The sequence below is a fragment of the Zingiber officinale genome, chromosome 3B (genome assembly GCF_018446385.1).
Source record: "Zingiber officinale cultivar Zhangliang chromosome 3B, Zo_v1.1, whole genome shotgun sequence".
NCBI classification, from domain to species: domain Eukaryota; kingdom Viridiplantae; phylum Streptophyta; class Magnoliopsida; order Zingiberales; family Zingiberaceae; genus Zingiber; species Zingiber officinale.
Window position 1 is genome coordinate 14,207,577 of NC_055991.1, and position 23,760 is coordinate 14,231,336.

The 23,760-nt window shown below is 34.8% G+C and overlaps 1 protein-coding gene across 5 annotated transcripts in view; it reads left to right on the forward strand.

Moving 5' to 3' along the window:
* The first annotated feature begins 396 nt into the window (after nucleotides 1-396).
* LOC122055955 (protein FRA10AC1-like) overlaps nucleotides 397-23,760 on the forward strand; it is a 49,209-nt gene continuing 25,845 nt past the window's right edge. For 2 of the 5 annotated variants that reach the window (XR_006132954.1, XM_042617665.1), the window contains exons 1-3: nucleotides 401-480; nucleotides 693-732; nucleotides 10,413-10,467. Coding sequence is in view for 4 of the 5 variants with exons in the window: in XM_042617665.1 (XP_042473599.1) it covers nucleotides 422-480; nucleotides 693-732; nucleotides 10,413-10,467 (154 nt within the window). In the remaining variant the exon portion in view is untranslated. Of the gene's footprint in view, nucleotides 537-621; nucleotides 733-10,412; nucleotides 10,468-23,760 lie in introns of all 5 variants that reach the window. The other 3 variants (XM_042617663.1, XM_042617661.1, XM_042617662.1) reach the window with 3 other exon arrangements.

Sequence of the window (23,760 nt, forward strand, 5' to 3'; positions counted from 1 at the left end):
ATTAATTTAAATATCACTAGTGATATAGTTTTGCATTAAAATAACGGAGGATAAAATTCATGTAGTCAATCCTCAGTAATTGGGGCACACTTGATTCCAATGATGTTAATGACGTGCAAACATGTGATACAGTTAAACATTGAATTTATGGTTGCATATGCAGTCAAATAAACCACTTTGTGAAACTAAAGTTCTTGCATATCATAGGGAGGTGATATTCATGTAGAAATGCTTGCATATTAAGCAGCTTGCGTTCACAGCCTTGCTCCTTAAGGTTGTGTTTGACATTTTTGTAATTTCATTAAGAGTTTGTGTTTGTTAATTTCATTATCTTATTTCTATATAATTGGCATTCTCTTATTTTAGAAGCTGAAGATATGTGTTTCATTTTTAAAGGTTCATAATTTCTGAAGATGATGACATGGAATCAACGTGGGAGAAGAGGCTGGTGAAAAGATATTATGATAAACTTTTCAAAGAGTATCCTTTCTGATATGCATCAAAATTTGATGCCTTTTGTCCTATTTACTGGCACTGTGAGTTTGTCATATCTATCAATTTGCACTTTAGTCTATTCTCCTTATATTTGAACATCTGAAAGCGATTTTTTTCCCAACTCAGCAATGCATATGTGTCTGATTAATTATCAGAAATGAAGGTATCTTCCTCATTTGACCCCTTAATTGTAGAAGATATTGCATTGCTGATATGTCTCACTTCAAGGAAGGCAAGGTACATGGTAACTAGCGAAGGACAATAAGATTCGTTGATTGATTTACATGCCATAACTGCAGTCTTCTTTTTGTTTGTCAGACTTTTTGTATGCTTAATATCTGTGCCATATATCAAGAAATTTTCATTTTATGTGCATTTGCACATATATTTTTATATATATAACAAATACGAAAACAGGGAATATTGCTTAATATAAAATGTAAATACTCATTCTAATGATAAACTAATGACATTGATTGTTAATGAGAAATATATATATATATATCAATTTCATTAACTTGGTTTGTTCCATGGTTTGAAATTTCATATCGTGCTGAACGAAATGGTTGAAACAAATCACTCTAATACATTATCCAAACTGTTGTGTCAATGTCGCTGGATATCTTTTCATGCCAATACTTGGCACTCTTTAGCATACAACATAGATTGAGATGAATTAAAATAATATTGTTATGTTTTTTAGCTCGTTTCCATTTAAGATAATCTCAAAATCATATCATTCGGATTTTAAATTATGATACACAAGAAGTAAAACAAGAAATGGAGTAGATATTATTATAAATAATTCACTAAAGGATAAAATATTAGAAGTAATTAGAAAGGGAGATAGGATTATAACTATCAAGATAGTGGTGGTAAAAGAAACTATTAATGTAATTAGCATATATACACCTCAAGTAGGATTATATAAAAACACCAAATCTACTTAGATAAGGTATTACAAACATTCCACCAACCGAAATGATTTTAATAGGAAAAATGAAGAGTATAATAAGGTGCATGATGATTATGAGTTTGGAACAAGAAATGAAGAATGAAAAAGTATATTGAATTTTGCGACAAGCTATAATTTTATACTAGCAAATACGTTTTTTAAGAAAAGAGAACGCTTGGTCATGTTTAAAAGTGAGAATAATAAGTCATAAATTGACTTTTTTTGTTGTTAGGAAGAATGATAGAAACATCTGTAAAAAGTGTAAGATTGTCTCTCGAGAAAACTTAACTACTCAACATAGGTTAATAGTATTGGATATATGTCTCAAGTATAGTATCAATAAAAGACAAATGTGCATGACTCCTAAAATTAAAGAGTGGAAGTTAAGGATGAAAAACAAAACATATTTAAGGAGAGGGTAGGAGAACATGTATTACGAGAAATACACGATGACTTGAATAAGACATCGGATAAGATGACATTAAAGTTGAAAATAGTAGAGTGTACTCTGTGAGTCAACGGGTCGTGTACCACTAAGTAAAGAATCTTGGTGGTAGAATCCAATCTAAATCCGACCCATTGCCTTCCTTAAAGAGAGCATATGATGTTTTTTGTGATCGTAAAATATTTCTAAGTCTAAAAAGAACGTTTTATAAAATGACAGTTAGATCTTCCATGTTATATGGAGGACTATGACTCGAGCACATGAGTTGAAGATGAGAGTTGCAGAGATGAGAATGGATGTGCGGACATACAAGGATAGACAAGATAAGAAAGGAAAATAGTAGAGAGAAAGTCGGGATTGCACCTATTGAGGAAAACTTGGAGATACGTTTAAGATGATATAGACGTATATGTAGACAACCAATAGATGCTCTAATTATGCGATGTGAAAAAATGATAAATGTGCACATTAAACTAAGAAGAGGAAGACCAAAGAAGACTTGGTTAGCAACAATAAAATAAGATAAAATTTATTTAAATATAAATGATGATATAATAGGGGATAGAGCTTAATGATGTAGAAAGATTTATGTAGCCGACCTCACCTAGTGGGATAATGCTTGATTGTTGTTGTTGTATTTGAATTTGACCAAAAATTAGCTTATCACATGGTTTCTTAACAAAAATTAAATATGTGAATTCCTTCTTGCTTTAGGTAGCATTAAGGGGCCCTCACACTTTAATTTTGCATAAACTTGAGGTTTTGACTCTGCAATTTGGAAATCAGTTTGCATGGTGAAAAACAAATAGAATGGCTCATAAGGTTAGTTATGAATTGACTTGTAGAATAACTCTTTGATGAAAATTAGATATTTGAGTATCTTCTGACCTAAGATTTTGTTTTTTTGATCTCTCACACTTTAATTTTGCATAATCTAACTAAAAAATGTTATGAGTAGGTAATGGTTGAATTTTTACAGTCAATGCTTATAAAATATTTCTCTTGTAGCATGATTATGCTATTATTATTTACAATATTAGGTTCAAAATTAGGCTATAAAATCAACTCCTAATCATGTTAACTTGGCAAATTTCCACTCATAGTTTATGTTTACAAATTTGATAGTGGTAAATTCTAAAAAGGTGCCAATCAATCGTAAGCATGTTAACACTCATCCCATGAAAAATATTCACTTATTATATTAATTTTGTCCAGCAATCGATTTATGTTGATACAGAGTAAAAAAAATCTGACTTAAAGAACATAAGGCCATTAATAGTGGGATAAAGATATTGTTTGGATTTTTTTATTTATAAAAATTTTAGTCCCGTTCAAAGTTTTGATTTATGTGCATTTAAAGCTTATGTTGGATAGTGTCTTAAAGGTCTATGAAATTCTATAGAAATCATTGAAAATAATTTTATACATTTGCTTATAAATTAAAGTGCAAGCTCGCCATGATCGATCCCAAGTCTAGATGAAAAAGGGTGAGTGTTGCGTTGGATTCCTAGCTAACGTTGAATTCATGCAAATATTCAATGAATGAATCAATCAAACTATTGTGTTAATGTTAGGTTTTTCAGAAGTAACGCGTTGCAGGTCCGACTGTAATGTCTTAGCAAAGATTGCTATATTTCCATGAGAACTTGGGTGTAATGCTAAATATGTAAGAGTTCGCATTGCAAAGTCTGACCATAACGTTTTAGCAAGGACTACATGAGAACTTGAATGTCGTGTTAAATATGTTAGAGTGCTCATATCATAAGTTGGATAAGAATAAATATAATAGGAAAATTAATGTCCTATAATTTGGAACATGAAATATATGAATGCTCACTAGTAAATCAAGGGAGTAGATATGATAAGTAAGAGAACAATTAGTATTTAATTTTACAAAAGATAAAATTGGTAGGAGAGAAGACAATGATGGTAGAGAACAAGAGTTTTAAGTTATGGCACATAGGAAGGAATAAAACAAAAAATGAAATAAGTATTGCTGTAGATAGTTCATTATTGTAGGAGTGTTAATCAGGGAATATAATTATAACTTTCAAGATAGTAACGGTGAAAAAACTATTAACGTAATTAATATATATGCACCTCAAGTAGGATTAGATGAAGACACCAAATTTAGGTTTTGAGACAACCTAGATGTCCATCAACAAAATGATTTTAATAGGAGGATATCCAAATGGACATGTTGGAGTGAAAATTAATAATATGGGAGGGTACATATGAGTTTGAAGCAACAAATGAAGGGAAAATTATATTAGATTTTAGGATAGCGTATGATCTTACGCTAACAAATACGTTTTTAAGAAAAAAGAAAAACACTTGTTACATTCAAAAGTGAAAATAATAAATTATAAATTGACTTTCTTATGGGTTAGTAATGTTGGATATACGTCTCAAGTATAGTATCAATAGAAAAAAAATATGCACGACTCGTAGAATTAAGTGGTGGGAGTTAACAGATGGGAAACGAAACATATTCAAGGAGAGGGCAGGAGTATAAGTAGTAGGAGAAATATATGACGATTCGATGATATCAAAGTTGAAAATAATAGTTAAGAATATACTCGGTGAGTTTAAGGGATGCACACTACCAAGTAAAAAATCTTTTTGTAGCCAAAAAGTATAGGAAAAAGTGAAAGAAAAACGAACAACTTATAAGATATTATATACTTGTAAGAACGAGAAAAATTTAAAAAAATATATAGTAGCCAGAAAGAGGCTAAGAAAGGAGTGAATGAAGTAAAAAATAAAACTTTTGAATGCTTATATCGAAAATTAGATACAAAAGAAGGGAAAAAAGACATTTACATAATAGCTAAAGCGAGAGAGGAAGATAAGAGATCTTATCCACAAATAAAATGTATTAAAGATGAATGTAATAAGGTCCTAGTAAATAATGAGCAAATAATAGAGCGGTGAAAGAGATATTTTCATCAACTTATAATGAAAGTTTACGTGACAAACTTAATTTGGATAATTTAAGTATATAGTATAAAGATTTAAATTTTTATCGTAGAATTCAAATTTCAAAAATAGGACAAATATTTAAATGAGATGCAAAATGGAAAAGTAGTTGGATCAAATGATCTTCCGGAAGTGTCTAGGGAAACATGAATGACTTACAAAGTTATTTAATTTGATATTGAAAACAAAAAAAAATCTTATCAATGGAGGGTAAATATTTCAGTTCTCTTATATAAGAATAAAGGAGACATAAAAAATTGTGGAAACTATGGGGATATTAAAATAATGAGTCGTACAATTAAACTTGGGGAAAGAGTAATAGAAAAAAGATTAAGGAGACCATGGTGATTGAAAATCAATTTGAATTTATGCCGGAAGGTCGACAATAAAAGTTATACGTCTTCTTAAATAACTAATTGAAAAGTATGAGATAAAAATAAAATCTGCACATAATATTCGTTGACCTAGAAAAAACATATAATCATGGTTTAAAATATCGACCTGTGTCGAGGTTTCAGTCTCAGACCGGAACGATACGGTTTCGGTATTGTATCATGCTGTGCTGATATATTTTCGGTATGTTTTTATTCATATATAGTAATTATTAGATAAATATGTTTATGATGTATAATTAAAAATAAGTTGTATATTATTTGAACAACTTAATATGTTAGAAAAAATAATTAAATAGAGTTTTCTTTAAAGATAACTCAAATTATAATTGATACATCATAATTATATAAATTAATTGTCTATTCATTTAATTAATTATTAGTTTAAATAATATATATTTAAAATAGTTAAAAAATATTAAAATATTAATTGAACAGTAGAAATAATAAAATAATAATAAAAAATTATGAGAATATAAATATGATTTATTAGATTTTTAAAATAATTTTTTAGAATTTGTAAATAAAATTTCAAACAGTAAAAAAAGAATTTTTATAATATCAATTAATATTTTTTAATTTTTAATATATTTTTATATATTTTATAGGGATAATTTAATTAGGGTTTATGAAAGCCTATTCGAAATATCACATCTCAGTTGAGAATTGTTTAAATTAATTAAATCTTTATTTTTTTCGATAATAGTAGGGCGTGACCGGTGCGAGCCGGTGCCAGAAGAGTCTCGCAATGCTTCCGGCGCCATTAGAGGCGTCGCGGGATGCTTCCAGTGTCAATGGAGGCTTCCAGGATGCTTTTGGCGGCGACGGAAACATCGCGGGACACTTTCGGCGGCGCTTTCCCAGAAGCGTCCCAAGACGCTTCTGGTGGCACAGAGGAGTCCCGCTATTATCAATTGCGCGCAGATGGTGCATGTGAAATTTATTCGCATGTGGTGCTGGTTTTACTTCCGCACCAGAACGGTAAATTTCGACGGTTTCGAGTGGCGTGTCTCGACACTTCAAACACTGTTTATAATAGAGTTCAAGAGAAATTATACGGAGACTTCTAAAAAAGAGAGGTGCTAGTGTAACATATATTAAACTAATTAAGGATATGTATGAGGATGTAATGACAAGAGCGAAGACACAGATTAACTGAATCACTTTCCATAAAGATAGGATTACATCAAGAATTAATTCAAGTTCCTATTTTTTTACACTAATCATGGACAAACTTAATAGACACATCCATATGGTACCATGATGCATATTGTTTATGATATTATTTTGTTATATGAGACACATGAAAAAGTAAATTCTAAACTTGAAGTAAAATGTTTTAGGCTGAGTGGAGTAAAAATAAAATATATGGAATTTAGTTTAATATTGGTAGACATAATAAGATAATTATTAATATAGGAGATGCCGAATTGTTTGTAATTGAGAGCTTTAGGCATTAGGATCTTTTTTGCAAAAAGATGAAAGGATCGAGAGAGATGTCTTACATAGAATATAAGTAGGATGGTTAAAATCGTGGAGAGCGTTGGGTGTTTTATGTGATCGTAAAGTACTTTTAAAACTTAAAGGGAAGTTTTACAAAATGATAGCTAGACCTCCTATGTTATATGGAGTTGAATGTTTGACTATCACTCAAACACATGAGCAGAAAATGAGAGTTGCAGAGATGAGGGTGTTAAGATATATGTGTGGACATATGAGGATGGAATGGATAAGAAATGAAAAATTAGGAAAAAATTTGGGATTGTATCTATTGAGGAAAATATCCAAAGACATGTTTAAGATGATACAAACATGTATTTCGACGACTAATAAATACTCCGGCGATGTGAAACTATGACAAATATGCACATCAAGCGAGAAAAAGTAGAAAAAAATGACTTGAGTGTCACTAATTTGATGGATTGACATTTATTTACAACTTTTTTATTTTTATTCTCATGTAAAACTTCAGGAGTAAAAAAAAAAGTTTGATAATGACATCAGTGCAATATTTAACATTTTTTTAACAAGATTTATATAATCTATGTTTTGACAAATGCCCTTTACAAATGAAATATGCATATCAATTTGATCAACTTTATTACAACACTGCTTAGTTATGGGTGCACAATTGTTCTATACTTCTATATGTAAGATATTCGTGAAGGTTTAAAATTTTGAGGCCTGCTGGTGAATGAGGACAGGATGACGAATGAAAAATGCCCTAAATAAAGATAAAGGATTGGAAGGTTCTAGGGATATTGGATTTTAGAAGGAATTGGATAATTATATCATATTGTTCCTTAACATTTTAAAAGGTGTACCCAATTTCCTTAACATATTGAAAGGTGTACCAATTGAGTTGATATATTGACTTAAAAAGAATTTTATCTATCAAAATGAACTAAAAGAATCGAGCTAAAGGATATTTATAAACAATGTTAGAAAATATAGATCAAAATTGTTTCCGAATTTGACAAAACTTGCATTTGAGACTCTTAAGATAAGTAAACAAGTCATCTTGTTTTATAGATTATAAGGATTCAGAAATTATGACGACTATAAATTCAGTAGAAAATGAGTTTTTATCGAGTAGCAACATGTATGATCTGTTTGTGAGGAGATTGTTGTAAAATTAATTTCCTGAGTGAATGAGAAATTAATGAGTAAAGATGAGCTACTCGAGTGATCAAGGTAACTGTGATTAGTTCAAGTTAGATCTGGATCAATTTATGATTGAATGAAGGAAAAAGCTCGTATGTGAGCATTGTTGACAAACGTGTGTAAATGTTAACTTGAATGCGTGTGAAAGCAAACTTGCATATGACAAGGAAAGAGGGAAAAATAGAATGTACTTGTCCACCTCACAAAGTTCTGAGGGCCATCTACTGTGCAAGAAATGTAAATTCCACATGGATCAGTCGAAGGCTTAAAATCAAGGAAATCAAGGTTGGAAGATCTTCCATGGGTTTGGAAATTGGGCCAACATAAAAACCATTAAGGCCATTCTTGGGATGGAATCTGGGTAGACTTAACATGTGCCTTTAAAGTCTTTTATTGCTTCTCGCCTGCTGGCCCATTTGAATATAGCACCAAGGGGATACACCCCTTGGTGTGTTTGACGTCTAGACAAAGCAAGGGGCACAACACCTTGTATTCACAAATGGATAGGGATCTCTTTTTCATTCAAATTTTGAATTTAAAATCATTGGACACAAACTTTGGTTATGTCTCTTGAAGGTGTCTCTCAATCCCTATAAAAACAACCCAACACTCCTCACTCAAATAATTATTTTCTTTCTTGAATTTGGTACCAAGGCATTGAATTTTCATCGGATCTTAAAATTTGTTCCTATTTTGGGATAAAAGTATTTGCAATTTAGGATACGATTATTAATAATTGTAAATACCTAGGAAGAGCAATATCCTTTTAAAAAGGGAGAGTCCAACTCAACATTTCAACTTTACTATCACATCTGATAAAATTGTTGCGTACTGTTGATGATTACTGGCAGGCTGCCTTGACCATTTGACGGGTTATGTTAACTAATCAAGGAGTTGTTATTGAAGTTGCCTAGCTATCATCTAGTCGTGTCGAGCCACCAATGAGTCAATGAGCTCACCACCAAAAGGAGATGAAATTCTAATTAAGAATTTGTAGAGGAATCTTAGAAGGTTCAACTACAAGTAGAGATAGATGTGTGTAGATGATGATACATACCTTGAAACTTATGCTTTTTTGTAATTAGAAACAAAATTACTAGTAAATCTTATGGAATAATATGAAGTAAGTGATAACAATTTCAAACGGAAATATAATGCATAAAGATAAAGTGATAAGGATGAAATAACAAAAATGATGTTCAATAACTTCTCAATTATGAAAGAACAAGCATGATATTGGTATCCCAATGCCTCTTTTTCCCACTATGGAAAAACCATTGACAAGCATGATATTGGCAGTTAATGGATTGGTCTAAAACTAGAGAATTAGTGGATGATTAGAGATATATTCAGAGGTTCCTCAAGTTAATTAATCATGGTAGCCTATTGTTGGAGGTCCTCATGTACTGGATCTGACTCGGAGATGTGGGAATCAGTTTGGGCGTGATTGGTGGACTTCTCAATGGTTCACATGTCATGCATCATAAAAGAAAGGTGGCTTGCTCTCAATTGTACGACTGGATAACATCCTAGATGATGTTGATTACTGCTTGCAAAAGGAGCAACAGGTTGGCTACCACTGTTGATGAAGTGGGTTGTCAATGCTCTGTAAGGAAGGGCGATGCTGGATATTGAAGCAATCTCATTCAAGCTTGAGATTGATGAAGAAGAATCTTTGCAAGTGAGCAGAAGGATGCTGCATGAGTTCATGAGGCCTCAGTACCCTGGAGGAAAGTTGTTGGCTGGTGAAAAGATCAATGCTGGTGATGCTTGAAGGTTGGTACTGAAATAGATATCCAGTGGCTCTAATACCATGCTATGGCGAAATTATTAAGGTTCTATCTATGCATTCTGTTCATCAATGTAAAATTATAACTAGGTCCCTAGTATTATATGGTATTTACAATTAGATCCCTAAAATTTGACCCAAACATATATCATTTTGAGTCATACCTGTGTTGGAAACACACTAATCTCTAGCTTGCTATAGATTGCATTGGACACCAACTTTATAGTAAATATCTGTGATACATGAATTAGGAAAATCTGGATACATTTTGCAGCTTGCACACTAATTAAGAACTGATTAGGTGGAACAAACTGCCCAGAAGTCCCTCTCATCACCTCACCAAATGGAGGCAAGGGATGTGAAGATTCAAGTATTTTCATAGTCAACATATTAAGTTGTGTTGGTGTGGTATGATTGTTGGGGTTGATATAATACATATTGATGATGGAGAAACTTTGTTTGCTAAGAACTGATTATATATACAAGTTTTGTTCATGCATTTGTCCAACACACTGATGCTATATTTAGTTTCTATTTCATAATATATTTTTATCAGTTTCCATTTATGTACATTAGGATTTTTGAATCGGTATGTCTAAAATGATTACCAGATTCACAGGTTCTTCTTTATCAGCTATCAATTATGTGACTATCTCATTCACACTCTTTTAAGTAATAGTTTATTTTGATCAGATTGGCTTAAGATGGAGGATGGAAAATGAGGTCATATCTGGGAAAGGTGAATCCGGTATTTGCATTACATTCTTTTTCTAGCAGGGAGTTTTGATTTGTACATGTGAAACGAATTTGCAGATAATATCTACACGTGTGGGATTTGAAATGCTCACTGGATAATACTGTACTTAGCTTTATTTGATCTGTCCTATTGGCAATTTAAACAATGCCAGTATGATAATCTCTTTAGGAAAGGTCTTCAATTTGAATGTCCTAATTCTTGGTCTTGATTTTGGGTAACAAAAAAAATCTGCATGCAATTATTTTGAGTCGTTTTACAGTGTAACATTTGCATCATTATTCTCTTTTGGTCAATTATGACTTTGTACACCTGGAATTTGAAACCAATAAAAGTTATGGCTTAATTGTAAGCTCCAGAGCATCAGTTAGTTAGGATATTGAACACCTGTAACCTTGTTATGGCATAATGGTTAGCTACCAACAATTATTAGTTAGAATGTTGATCGATGTACAGAACTTAAATTGATCACAGACTTTGCCCTGTTGGTAATGTCTTAACATGTTACCATTCACTGCCTTCTATTTGATCATTTGATATCAGTTTTGTTTTTAGTTCTTATTTTTATGGTATGTTAGTCTTTTAGGGATTTTAGGGATATTGATCAAACAATGTCTTTGATATTTGTAGCCATACTACTGTGTTAATTTGCTTGTTTATATTTTTAACTTGAATCCGTCATGGTCGGTCCCAAGCCCAGATAAAGGAGGGTTGAGTTAGGTTACCGGCCAGTATTAAAACTATTACAAATCCATTAAACTATTGTGCTAATAATATGTTGTTCCTAGAAGGAACGCATTACACGATCCGATTGTAACGTTTCGGCAAAAACCGCTATCTCCAGAACTCAAGTGTAGTGCTAAATATGCAAGAGTTCATGTTGCAGGGTCCAAGGACCGCTACATCTCCATGAGAACTTGGTGCAGTATTAAATAGACAAGAGTTCTCACACTATAGGTTGGATAAGAACAAATATGATAAAAAAATTAATAATCTAAGATTTGGAACATGAAGCATAGGAACCCTCACTAGTAAATCAATAGAGTTAGTAGATACGATGATTAGGAGAAGAGTTAATATTTTGTACGTGCAAGAGATAAAGTGAGTAGACGAGAAGACAAAACTAATAGAGAACTCGGGTTTTAAGTTACGGTACACATGCAAGAGTAAAGCAAGAAATAGAGTGGGTATTGTTGTAGATAGTTCGTTAAAGGATGAAGTTGTAGGAGTAGTTAGAAAAGGGAATATAATTATAGTCCGTAAGATAATAGTAGCGAAAAAAACTATAAATATAATTAGTGTATATGTATCACAAGTAGGATTAGATGAAGCTACCAAATTAAGGTTTTGGGACGACTTAGATGAAATATTACAAAATATTCCGCCAAATGAAATGATTTTAATATGAGGTGATCTAAATGGGCATGTCGAAGTTTAAAATAAGGAATATGAGAGAGTATATGAGGGTTATCGGTTTGGAATGAGAAATGAGGAAGGGAAAATTATATTAGATTTTGCGATAGCATATGACCTTATATTAGTTAATATATTTTTTTAAAAAAGAAAAGAACACTTAGTCACGTTCAAAAGTGAGAATAATAAATCGCAAATTAACTTTCTTATGATTTGGAAGAAAGATAAAAAGATTTGTAAAAGTTATAAGGTCATCCCTGGAGAAAGCTTAACTATCTAACATTGGTTAGTAGTGTTGGATATACGCCTCAAACATAATATCAATAGAAAGAAAATATATACGACTTCTAAAATTAAGTGATGGAAGTTAAAGAATGAAAAGCAAAATATATTTAAGGAGAAGGTAGGAGTACAAGCATTAGGTGAAATATACGGTGATTGTAATATAACATGGAATAAGATATTATTAAAGTTGAAAATAGTAGCTAAGAGTCTACTCGGTGAGTTAAAGGGACATGAGAATCTTGGTGGTGGAATGAGAAAGTACAAGAGGAAGTGAAGGAAAAACGAATAGCTTATAAAGAATTATATATTTGTAAGAATGCGGAAAATTTAAAAAAATAGACAATAGTCGAGAAAGAAGCTAAAAGAGTAGCGAATGAAGCAAAGACTAAAACATTTGAATGATAATATCAAAAATTGGATACAAAAGAATATTTATAGAATAGCTAAAGTGAGAGAAAGGAAGACAAGAGATCTTATCCAAATAAAATGTATTAATGATGAATGTAATAGGGTATTAGTAAACGATGGAGAAATAAAAGAGCGGTGGAATAGGTATTTTCATAACTTTTTAAAGAACGTTTAGGTGATCAATGTATTTAGGTAATTTAAGTAGATTAAATGAGCATAGAACTTTAAATTTTTATTGTAGAATTCAAACTTCAAAGTAGAACAAGCTTTAAATAGGATGCACAATGGAAAGGCCGTTGGACCAGATGATATTCTGATAGAGGTATGAAAGTGCCTAAGGAAATAAGACATTGAATGACTTAGAAAATTATTTAACATGATATTAAAAACGAAAAAAATGTTAGAGATAAGTACTCTAGTTCCCTTATATAAGAACAACGGAGATGTATAAAATTGTGTAAACTATAGGGGTATTAAAATAATGAGTTGTACCGTAAAACTTTAGGAAAAAATAATTGAAAAAAGATCAAGGACAGAGACCACAGTGACCAAAAATCAATTTAGGTTCATGCTTGGAACGTTGACAATAGAAGATATACATCTTCTTAGATAATTAATTAAAAAATGTCGAGAGCGAAAATAAGATATATACATGATATTCATTGACTTAGAAAACACTTATGATAGAATCCCAGAAATTATATGGAGAATTCTAGAAAAGAGAGGTGTTAGCGTAACATATATTGAACTAATAAAGGATATGTACGAGGATGGAACGACTAGAGTAAAGACTTCAGGTGGACTAACTGAAACATTTCCAATAAAGATAGGATTACATCAAGGATCAACTCTAAGTCTTTATATTTTTTCACTAATTATGGACGAACTTTACACATTCAAGACATAACACCGTGGTGGATATTGTTTGCAGATGATATTATTTTGGTAGATGAAACACGTGAAGGAGTAAATGCTAAACTAGAATCTTGGTGGTAAATACTAGAAGGGAAAGATTTTAGGCTTAGTAGAATAAAGACAGAATATATGAAATTTAAGTTTAGCAATATTAGACATAATGAGATAATTATTAAAATAGGAGATTATGAGTTCTCCGAAACTGAGAGCTTTAGATATTTAGGATCATTTTTATAAAATGATGGAGGGATTGTGAGAGATGTTTTACATGAAATACAAGCAAGATGGTTAAAATGGAGGAGGGCGTCTGATGTTTTATGTGTAAAGTACCTCTAAAACTTAAAGGAAAATTTTACAAAACCACAATTAGATCTGCTATATTATATGAAGCTGAATGTTGGGCTATGACTTGAGTACATGAGCAAAAGATGAGAGTTGCAGAGATGAGGATGTTAAGGTGGATGTGCGGACATACGAGAATGAACATAATAATAAATGAGAGCATTAGAGAAAGTCGGAGTTGCATTTATTGAGGGAAAACTCCGAGAGACACCTTTAAGATGGTATGAGCATGTACTTAGTGACCAATAAATGCTTCAGTTAGACGATGTGAAACTATGATAAACACGCATATCAAACGAGGAAGAGGAAGATAAAAAAAATTTGGTTAGCAATAATAAAACAAGATAAAATTTATTTAAGTATAGATGATGATATAGCAGGAGATAGAGCTCAATGGTGTAAAATGATCCATATAACTGACCCACCTAGTGGGATAAAGCTTGGTTGTTGTTGTTATATATTTTTAATCTGAACCTTATGTTACTATTTGCAAAATTACCAAAATGATTCATGATACGACCTTCAATTGACAACCTTGCACCCAACACAATTGTTAAGATATTAAAGCTAATTGTTTTGTTTATTTTTCTCAAAATTTGCGGACAATTGTTTATGCTCCAGTTAGACGATGTGAAACTATGACAAACACGCATATCAAACGTGGAAGAGGAAGATAAAAAAAATTTGGTTAGCAATAATAAAATAAGATAAAATTTATTTAAGTATAGATGATGATATAGCAGGAGATAGAGCTCAATGGCGTAAAATGATCCATATAGCCGACCCCACCTAGTGGGATAAAGCTTGGTTGTTGTTGTTATATATTTTTAACCGGAACCTTATGTTACTATTTGCAAAATTACCAAATGATTCATGATACGACCTTCAATTGACAACCTTGCACCCAACACAATTGTTAAGATATTAAAGCTAGTTGTTTTGTTTATTTTTCTCAAAATTTGCGCACAGCTATTATATTTCTACCCTCTAAAAATCATAGAATCTTTATGATTTCTGCACATTCATTGTTCTTGATATTATTTAACTTGTTCCAATCACATCGTGTGTTTATGCTTTATTTTCTAATTGAAATTATTCTCACACAATAATTTTTTGTCGATTAGTTAGAGAACAATAGATTCATGGTTTCAAGCTTCCCGTACTTAATAATATTTTTTCAAAAATTGTTAGGATTCATTCTCTAGATAGTTCCCTTTCCCCTTTATTGATGTGTATATAATTTATTATCATCTTACATATACATGCTTGTGTACATGGATATTCAATTCAATTCCCAAGATTCCCCCTTTGCTAGTTCAAAATATTAAAAAAATCTTTGTTTATTTATTCAGTTCTTGGACTTTCTAAGATTTGATCAATTTGACCAATTGATTGTTATATTTAACAAATAAAGTAATAATTTCCATGCATTACAATTTTTGTCTTGCGTAGTGGTAGTCAATCTGTATATATTTTGTTTTAAAATCTGTGCTTAAAAGCTTGATTATTGACTCGATAACTATATATTTTGCATAATTGTTCACAACCTTTTGTTTTTACATATGTAGTGGTTGAGTCACAAATAAATAAAGCTACTAAAGTACCAAAATCAAACTTTGATGGGATATGTTTAGGACCCTAAACATTCAAATGGATGAAGAAAGAATTATGTTTAGTAATTCAACTAGAGAATATAAACTGAAAGTATTTACAAAATTGATAGAATTCTCACTCAAAATTTCAGACTTCAAAAACTCGTAACTATCTTCTATAAATTCTACAGGTTAATATCCAAAGAATTATCTGTGTATTTAGAGAGGAAAAGAGTTAGCCACTGATGGAGATGAATGTGAAGCCACTATCAACTAATGCAATCCTAAAGATTTATGCCATGTACAAATCACCTTTTCAATTTGTAACTCTGAATAGAAACAAATTCAATCTAAACGTTATTGGACAATTAAGTGACTAAGTTTCCTTATAGATAGTAAATTAAGCATATAGAGCACAAAAGAAATTTGTAATGATGTAGGAGGGACTTGACCAATGCTATATACACAAGTGAAATTGAAAACCACAAATTCTTTAGACCCTCATCAACCCTAGGAACATCTTTTCCCATCATTCTTGTCATGGCCTCCCAAATTCTTTGTGTATCACTATCTAATCTTGGGAAAATTTTAAACTAGTGACTCTAGAATCAGATAGCTTCTTCATCAAGTAGGAAGGCTTGAGCTTGGTCCCCTTCCTTTTAGTGGATGCCTTAGAAACTTTCATAATTAGTGAATCTGGTGAATGATGGATTGATCTCTTATCCTCCCTTCCTCTTCCTCAAGACTTCTCTAGACAACACTAATTTATTATAGTAAGATTCACAATAGATAGTCAAGTTTGTTGGGACTATGGGTCTAGCACACACTTGTTTGGTGATGGGCTAAAGGAGCTCTAAGTGAGTGGAGGTCAATTGGGTTATGGTTAAAGTTGAGTTGAATTTTCTTGAATTGGCTTAAGTTCAATTAAATTAGGCAAAGCTTGATCATATTAGATTTATTTTGGCTGAGTTTCTCACTTGATGTTAATTAGGTTGGTTTACGATGATATGGTTAATGCCTTAGAAGATAAGATTAATTGAAGTCAATAAACAAGTGCCACGTATAAATGGTTTGGAGTAAAAGCGATGACTAGGAGAGATCTCTTTCTTTTTAGCCCATGGCCCCCTTTTTAAGGGTGCCAATGTTAGTGCCTAACTAGTGATGCCATTTGGCTAGGGATTCTAACTACAAATAACTAACTCGCCCCTGAAATAAACCCTCTATGACCAATTGACTAAACGCTCATCACTTTATGTTATGAAACCACCTTCCTTTGTGGGCCATGATCCCCTTTTATAGGTGTTGATGTTAAACATATACTTGTGATGGAAGGCCACCTGGTTGGGTATCTCAAGCATGAATAACTTGCCCTTGAAATAATGCACTCCTCCATGTTGGAATTGATTGAACACTTATTAGTTCCTCATCAACTGAGCTTGAAGTACATGGAATGAGTATTGTTTACACAATGTGGGTCTTCGTTTAGCCATCCACTAGTCTAAACCAAGAGAGCATCTTGATCTATCCTTTGGCCCACTCTCTTAGTTCATGGTATTTCTTCTAGAATCTACCTTAAGATCATTCTAGATATTTCTCTAGAATCTTCTCATTATGAAAATATCTAGATAGTTAATGGCATCTTTCTAGCATGTAATATACTCTGTTGGATCAAATTGATCCCAACCAATCTATTTGGGGATGATGTCTATAAATATCTCACTTCCCTTTTTACTTGCAAATCATCCTCTAGAATAGTAAACACTCTATTTACCAACCTCTCTTAGCTTCTCTTGTGTAGGTTTCTAACGATGTATCCTTAGCAACTTTATGGGATAAATTGTAGTGTTGCATTGGTGAGTCATGCTAAAGTTAATTTCGTGTATCATAGCTTGGTTCTTGCCATTCAACATCTAACTATTATGCTTAAGAGCAATGGTGTTAGATGCTGAGGACTTGGGAATTCAATCTCGTGCACTATAGGAACAACACACAAGGCTGACATGGCAAGGCTAAGGCAACAAAGGTGGATACTATTGAAGCATGGGTTGCCACATTGGAGCAAGCCATCTCCAAAGTGCAGTCTACCATAAGATGTTTATAGGCTATAAAATGAGGACCACGGGGAGCATTTGAAAGATGACATTTAAGCATATTGCTAATTATTCTGAGCTCTCCGGATCTATTTACGCATCAAGGAGAGATTGGGAGCAACTAGGAGGGAGATTCATGAGCAATCCTAAGCTTTTCTTCCTCTTCTCTGTTTTTCTGGATTTGAATCTGTTTGTTTGAGATTGTTGATCATATTTGGTGATTGTAACTCTTGTTTATGGGGTTATTTTCTGGATTCTAGGATTAGATAGTAACCTTCATGTGATGTAGATACTATTTCTTTGATCTATGCATGTTTTCTTACCCTGTTTCTATTATGTATTGGTTTGTGGTCCGGATCTACTGCGTTACACGAAGGGGAGCCTTGGCGCAACGGTAAAGTTGTTGCCATGTGATCAAAAGGTCACGAGTTCGAATCCTGGAAACAACCTCTTGCAAAAAAATAGGGTAAGGCTGCGTACAATGGATCCTTCCCCGGGACCCCGCATGACGGGAGCTTTGTGCACTAGACTGGCCTTTATCTGCTGCGTTAACACAATCTCGATGCCAAAAGCAGAAGATTCGTATCCCACGAGGGTTTAGGGATGAACCGAAAGGAGAATCCGACCCTTCGACCTGTAGACTGAGAGTCGGATACGAAAGTGCAACCTTGTATGCCGCGAGGAACCCTAGGCCGTCATAGAGTTTAATGGATCAAATCTAATTCGTCGCCACGTAGTACAAAAAGAGGGTAATTAGAGGTCGTGGGTCCCCCTTAGGTTACGATCATTAGTTACGATCTTTCCTAAAATAGACAATAATTAGGGTTGATACGCCTTTGTAGAAGTAAAAGTTTATATTGGATACCATAAGATGGTCTACCTACATAAGTCAATATTTTCTTTGATTGTCTTTCTTCTGCCTTATCTACCTTCTTTGTCTCCAGCCTTCTCTGACTCGTCGCTTTGATTACACTGTCTTCCTATTGTCTCTCTGATTTCCTTCTCTCTCTCACCCTCTTCGTTCTCTTTTCGCATCTAGACTTCAGTAATTGCGTTCGTGACACTTGACATTCTTGATTTGGTCTAGATAATTAAGTCTGATTAGTAAGTTAGTACTCGATCACCAGCCCATGTGGATTTGATCTTTGTATTACTTGACATTTCCGTGCACTTGCAAATTTGCACCCATTACTTTCATCCTCAAAGTGATAGATAAATTGAGCACATCAATGGGATACTTGGTATTTACTTGACACTATGTGAGTGCTCATCAACGAGATTGAGTACAGTTTTTGAATGTTGCCCGATTCTTTCATTTGAGGCTGTGATCGAGCAACAACCCATAACACCCAATATTATTGACTCAATTTATGGAGGGAAGAGCCTTGCTACCTATATGCTAGCTAAGAAGCAAACTCATATTTTGAGGGCTTATTTGTACAAAGCCGCTAAGAAGATAAAGAAATGGGTAGATATAAAGAGGCGACATAGAGAAGTTCGATGAAGGCGACACGATACTTGTGAAACTTCTACCCAAGCAATTCAAGTCCTTATGAAAAGTGTATTAGGGGTTTATAAGAAGATAGGAAGGTCCCTTCCTAGTCATCAAGTGTGGGTAAATTATTTTGCTATCCAACTTCTGTCAAAGGATTATCCTGTCTTCTATGTTTGTGTTCCATAAAGACCAAGATGACTTAAGTAGAAACAAGTATAACCGTGCACCAACAATTGTTGTTACCTCCTTCGATCCAACTATCAATTCAGGTGGAGGATGCTAATAAATAGCTCCCTTCACTTATAAATCATTCACCCACTAAGCACTCTTTACTTACTAATCTCTCAAGCTCTCTCAATCTCTTTTAGTTTTTTCTTGTGTGGGTCTCTAGTAAGCTAGGCTTACTTTGGAATTTTACAGGGATAAATTGTCTAAGTGCCACACAGGCGAGTGGTGTTAAAATTAAGCCCCTGACAATACGTTCTAAAATTCATGAACCTAGAGTTGATGTTTTTGACCCAAAGCTATGAATTATATATTGCTGGGAGTACTCTTTGTAACTACTCGGTCCTTTTGGCCCATTTGGCGGCCCATTTGGCGACCTCTCATGTCGTCGACCGTCGGTCCTTATGTCGTCGGCCCATTTGGCGACCTCTAATGTCGTCGACCGACGACCCTTGGCCGTGTCGTTACTCACTAGGACTTTCCACCCTTGGTCAGTGGATTTTTGCCTCCCCCAGGATTCGAACTCTAAATCTCCAGGCTTAAGTATTAGAGTTTATGAATTCTGGTAACCAAGTGAGATGTCACGCCCTGGAGGAGTCCCTGTCCGAAGAAATTTCGGCAGCATCTCCCCTGTACGGCGGACAATCTGAAACTTTCTACAAACACTATATACCTCAGCCACATGCGGCTGAAATAATAACAATAATAATAAGCAAACAATAACACAGACAACCACGCAGTTTATATAAATTTCAGCCTCTGGCTGACACAACCACGCAGTTTAATAATAATCAAACTGAGCAGTAATAAGATGACTCGAAAACAACCCTACTCCACTACACCCATAAAGCTCAAATCCGACAAACTCACCTCTTCTGCCGTCTAGGCAGGTATGTAGTAAAACATATCGAATAAAAATCCATCGACAAATACAATCCATACATTATCCAAGTATCAAAATAAACCAATTCTAAACATAGTCAAATAAGAAGAAAAACTAAAAGGTCAATAAGTCCTCGTGGTCTGCAGGGGACCAACAACTGGAACTCTCTCCTGACAGCATCAACCTGAAAATATCAACAATGGAGGCGGGGTGAGTCCAACACTCAGCAGGTACAACTGATATGCAAAGTAGGGAAATAACATCTAGTACTAATCATGCGTACAGTCTCCTGATATAAAAGGATGAAATGCAATTGAAGTAAGCAGGAGAAAAGCATCTTAACAGACACGGGTATAAGGACAAACAGTCCAAGTGGATAGAAATCTGTATGCATGTCAAACATAGGCGTCCAAGCAATATACAACATATAAATGCAGCAGCAAACACAGCAATAAATGCATCATGCGTATGATGCCAATGATGTCCTGGTCACCCCGACGCCAGCCAATCATCTCACACACAATAGTGAGGTCGAGTGGGTAGAATAACTGCACTATCTCGGTTCATGATGAGTGACCGAGTGGACGGGATGCTTGTCGGAGTACACCTATCCTCCTACCCCAAATCATAAATGGGGAGCGCAATGCTCTGTACACGATGACGGGGAGGAATCTCTGTCGGCTAACACGTTGCATCACGCTACCCATGAGCGGACCAACGGAGCCAAACAAAGTCCCTGCTGCATCACACACTGCCTGAATCGACCACTAACCCATGAGTGGTGGTGTGTGCAGATCCATGTAACTGGCGATGTGCTCAACAATAATGGAGCGGACTATCGCACAGCATGCAATCATGCATATGGTGCATGACACTAACCACAAAATATCCTGAGCTAATCCATATATATATAAAAGTGCACCATAGGTCAACGAATCAAATCAAAGGTACACTGAAGGTATAAAACCTAGGTCCTGAACATGGTGAAGCATGGTATATCACTACCCCTATAAGCATGTATAAGCAGGTAAGGAATACATGAGATGCAAAACAAGCAATCAATCAATCATGTAACGGGTATCGGGTAGTGATTAACCGAAACAAATAAGAGAACATAATTATTGCTACTTGTTAAATTCACTACTATGCATATCAAAGACATAAAGTCAAAAGTACCCGTCTCCAATAGGAATGTCCAAATCCGACATCGAGATACTCGTCTCGCGTCAAAGTCCTGTATCCATTAGATATACGATTATTTAGCTAAATTCCTATAAATAGCTAAATAAATTCTTTAACCCTAAATTAGGGCAAAAACCCTAATTTCAAAAAAAAACACATGTACCTAGGTTAACGTTAATTATTAACCTATCTATCAATCATTGATAACATGATTAAAATCCTATTCCTTACCTCACTTCTCACAGCAAGGATGTTGCTGGAAATTATGGTCGGAAAAATCACAGCTGCTGTGGAACCTCGATACACTTCCAGCGAAATGAATCTACAATTAAAGACCACTATCCTTAGTTAGCATGATCTTCCACCCAACACAAGTGCTGCTCGCAACACAAAAATAATCAGAGCACAAATCGAAAACCAAACCTTAAACCCTTACCTTAAATCCCACTGCCGAATCACTGTTGTCCTCTGTCGCCTTCTCGAGCTCTCGACTCCCGGCAGCACACAAAACAGAAGCACGGCAGCAGTCGCTCCAGATCAGCGACACGGAAGAGGGAACTTGGCCGACGGTGGCGGCAGTGAATCTGTTGGTCGGCTCAAACCTCACAACGGCGACTAAGGCACAGAAAATCAGCCGGCGGTCAGCGCTAGGTCGGAGCTGGTGGCTGGCACAGAGGAGATCGGAGAGGGGCGGTGGCTGTGAACCCAAAATCTAGGGCACGCGAGTTCGGCGGCTGGTGGGAGGGACTCGGCTAGAGCAGAAGGAAGACCGGCGGTGTCTCGTCGGACCAGAGGAGGGGGAAGGAATCGGGAGGCAGAGGAGTCTGCCGGCTCTTGCTCAAGCGCCGGTGAGGTGGAAGAAGAAGGGAATGCGTCGAGGAGAAATGGCTGTCGGGGAAAGAAGAACTGGCCGACGGTGCTCCGTTCGACGGCGACGGGCTGCAGAGAGATTAGGGCAAAGCTCGGGAAGAAAAAGAAGAAGGCGAAGCCCTTGGCCGAGAGGTTTTGTACGCGGAGAGGGAGAGGAAACCGCTCAGCGCCGGTTAGGGCTCGGGAGAAGATGGCGTCGGGTGAGGAGGGGATGCGGCTTGGGTGCGTGAGGGAGAGGGAAGGAATTCGGCGAAAACAAAAGAAAAAGCAAAGAAAAAAGAAATGAATAAACATATTCAATTTTTCCTCGCTTAAATGGGGTAGCCTAAACAGGCTTTTCCCGGGCCCTGTTTTTATCCCCGTTAACTCATCCGTACGAGCTCCGAAAAATTTCCGAAAAATTTCCAAAAATTCCGGAAAATTCCCTTATTAATATTCGCCTATTTTCGGTATTTTACACTCTCATAAACTAAGATGACTCAAAATGAGAAAACACAGCTCAGAACTTGCTGCTGGAGTATTTATACTGCTCAATTTGTATATCAACACTGTGTCCAGTAGGGTTTACAACCAAGAAGGATGGCATGAAAATCTTTACATCAATAGTTCAATTTCATGTGGGTGCTAAGTTAACTGAACTGAAACAACAAACATTATGCAAATGAAGACACTGAATGGAACAAATTTAGAACAATTCTCGGCAAATATAGAGATTGGACTTTGCTGAATGGAGTAGATATAGAATATCTCTCTTTCTTTGTCTGTGAGTACAGGAAGAGTGGTAATCTTTAAATTTAAAATCAAGTTTAATCCATAACTACTGAATCGATGCAGGAAGAAGAAGATTCTTTCAAATGGAGAGGTTGTTATCTGCTACCTTTGCTGGAAGGATTGATTTATGGAGGCCCTTTATTGGATGTGACAATATATCAATAGTGAAAGATCTTATTGTGCTTCTAGTGAAGCAAAGATGGTGGAGTCAGATCAGAACTCCGGTTTGTTGCTGGAGAAAAGAATAACTGTGTCCCTTGCTGGATGCGTCTTCTTGCAGTCGCTAGATGTGTAGCTTGGGCAAATGTGAGAGAACAGACGTAGAGAAATCTAGTTGCATGGGCAACAGTTACAAGTGCTACTAACACTTAGTCATAGCAAAATCAAGAAGAAGCAAGGGGTATTCATGAAAGAATAAGGCCAAACTTGTCAATTGTGCTAAAAAAACGAGATGGAGGCTAAGAATGACTCCGCGTGAAGAAGGGAGCTCATCAATGCCTGCTATAGAAATAGAAACAACATGAGCACAATGGAAAATGAATGCCGAAATTAGGAGTGCAGATGGATTTGCAGATGCATGGGAAATTGCCAGATGAAATTTGTAAATTGAGGCTACTCTTAACTGGCCTATAAGTATCCATCTCTGGTGTGGATTGAGTGATCAGCATGGCTATTCTTGTACAATTTTACATCTGATCAATGTGAATCTTGAGGTGCTCACTGTAGTGCTTGCGTCTGAGTGTCGGTGTTCGACATGGATATTAAGGGGCTAAATGAGGAGTCCAAGTGTTAAAGGGTCGAGGATAAGATGCATTG